Here is a 2,587-nt window from a genome sequence, read left to right as displayed (position 1 = left end):
AGCGCAGCCTTGGCCAGTGGACCGGATGGCAGACCGACAGACCGTCTCGCTAGACCTCTTGTCAGGCAAATGAGAAGAACGAAAGCTGCAGGCTCACGATGGGAAGGGGCCTTGCTCCCCTTTTGCAGTTCCTCGATGGCCAGAAAATATTGGCCTGTGCGCGGCTTGCGGATTGGACACTGTGCATGCACCTGACGCTGCCCAGCACAGGGTGCGAGCGGCCGAACTGATCAGGTATGCTCGCATTTGGAACAGACTTCCCACGTTCCTGAACCTTGACAAACGGGTAGGCCCACAGCCCGAGGTCCCGCTTGGCCTCGAACTTCTTTCACACCACCTTTCAAACTTTTCGTTGACAGTATACGCACTTTAAGGCCACCAAAGACAAATCAGCGGACCTCGGTACGCAATATTCTCCGAGATCCTTGCCCCGCTGACGCGTCAACCCGTCGTTAGCCGCAACGAGCTATTAAAGCAGAAACCATTGAACAGAAGCGAGGGCGGGACCGTGGTCTGCTGGTATCCCTCGAAAGTCTCGACGCTTGACACGATCGAACACTCTCACGTTACCACGCAGAGAGCGTATTCTGAACACGCGAGTGGTTCCATCGGCCGGGACTGTCCTTGGCATGGCTTCCCATTTCCTATCCGGAAAGCACATCGTTGTTGCGGGCGCTGGCTTGGCAGGGCTTTCCTTTGCGACTGCTCTCCGCAAGCAGTGGCCCGCTGCGGTACCGCCCCCGCGTCTTACGATATTTGAGCGTGACAAGGATGAGGACGCAGCTGGGCGACAGGGTTACACCATATCTATTGCCGGCTTCGACAACAACGGCGGTCTCGTCGCACTCAAGGACCTTGGCCTGCTCGACGAAGCCCTCCAGCATGCTCTGTTGGGCGTGGAGGGCCGTGGCAGCTTCAACATCTGGGATGCCGATTGGAGGAGAGTCATGAGTGTGCGCCTCCGTGCTGCGAACGGTCTGCCGACTCCGGGCATCAGGATCGCCCGGAAGTATCTTCGCCAAATTCTTCTAAAGGCCGTGACAGATGACGTCCGGTGGGGCGTGGCGTGCGAGTCAGCAGCGAGGCTAGAAAACGGACGAGTATCAGTCCAGGTCGTCGGAGAAGGTATCGGGCCCGACCAGTCGACTGTCGAGTGCGACCTGCTCATCGTGGCGGACGGTGCAAGCAGCAAGATCAGAGCATGCCTGCGGCCGGACGACGGCCTGGAATACGCCGGAGCCGTCCAGATGGGCGGTATTGCACTCTTCCCCGACGGGATTCCGCCGCCAGTGAACGAGAACTGGGGTATGCAAATCTCGGGCGGCCAAGGTGTCTGCTGCTTCTACTCGCCCGTCGACGAGCATGGTGTCGTTTGGGCGCTCAGCTTCCTCGAGCCCAAACCCCGTCCGAGACTGGCGAACTCCGGTTCCGCCGAGGCAACCCGCCCGGTGATCGAAGAAGCGCGCGCAAGAGGACGCATGTTGGGCCCTTTGTTTCACACCATAGTAGACGCCACTACGAATCCCGCCGACGTGTTCTGCTTCCCCGCGAGAGATAAGAAGCCTTTCTATCACAGCGCAGACGCAGGGCCGATCATCTTCATTGGCGATAGCAACCACGCGGTGAGCCCCTTTGCTGGCTTTGGCGCGAACCTAGCTTTGAAAGACGGCTGGGATCTGGCCCAGAAGCTCGTCGCAGCAACCTCGTTGAAGAACGCAGTCCAGGGATTCGATGCTCTCAGCGTTCCCCGGGCCAGCAAGGTCTTAGAGACGTCGAGATGGCGGATCAAGTACGCTCACAGCACTGGTCTCAGGTTCTTCTTTTTCCGCTTCCTACTTGTTGTCCTTGGGTTCGCGCTGTGGCTTACAGGACGAAGCTGAGAACTAAGCCAGCTAACACTAGCATGGCACCTATTCGAAGACAGGGTTTTGTCAGCTTAACTAGTGGCCTCTCGACTCTACACTTGGTTGCTTGCGTTAATAAATGTTACTCACACAAAGGCATGCATTTTTTTTTTTTTTTTTTTTTTTTCTTGGAGAAATTGATCAACGTGGCACATTTAGAGTGGCGCTTCCTGCTCTATCGACTCGCAGGATGTGTCTGCTTTGGGGGATTTTTACAAGACACCCATATGATTTCTCCTCCCGTGACAGCGCTTTTCTGTCGACTCGGGCACCAGGTACCTGCCAAGGTGCCGGAGTGTATAGTTGCTGTCCATTCTTCTTAAAGTTCTCAATGACCCCTTGGCCTTCCTTTCTGATGATCCAGCTCGCAAAAGCATTGACCATCTTGTGCTTCGGTGCCCTCGACTCAACCAGGAGATGTGCTAGATTGCGGAGCGGGTCGTTTGCCTTGACGGTGGCGGCCTAGAAAATGGTGGTCTCGCTCGTCAGGTTGGCGGGAAGCGAGAGAAAGCACGTATCACGATCTGTGAGTGTGTATTCCGTACTCGCTAAGCAGGATGGCCACTGTCAAAGCCTTGCTTGGGAAGGTGATATGTTGATGGTTCTACATCGAGTAGGCCGTCGCCCATGGAATCTGCGACCCGCGTTAGACTTTGTCTCGCGCATGTGTATATGCCACTCTT

General features: G+C 56.2%; 1 protein-coding gene across 1 annotated transcript; it reads left to right on the top strand.

Moving 5' to 3' along the window:
• The first annotated feature begins 291 nt into the window (after nucleotides 1-291).
• On the top strand, nucleotides 292-1,963 carry THITE_2122893 (uncharacterized protein). Its single transcript, XM_003657270.1, has one exon. The coding sequence runs from the start codon at nucleotides 630-632 to the stop codon at nucleotides 1,878-1,880; it is 1,251 nt and encodes a 416-aa protein (XP_003657318.1). The 5' UTR covers nucleotides 292-629; the 3' UTR covers nucleotides 1,881-1,963.
• Nucleotides 1,964-2,587: the final 624 nt, after the last annotated feature.

The sequence above is a fragment of the Thermothielavioides terrestris genome, chromosome 5 (assembly GCF_000226115.1).
Source record: "Thermothielavioides terrestris NRRL 8126 chromosome 5, complete sequence".
Lineage (NCBI taxonomy): Eukaryota > Fungi > Ascomycota > Sordariomycetes > Sordariales > Chaetomiaceae > Thermothielavioides > Thermothielavioides terrestris.
The sequence above is the reverse complement of the archived record's forward strand: the minus strand, read 5'-3'. Positions and strand labels throughout refer to the sequence as shown.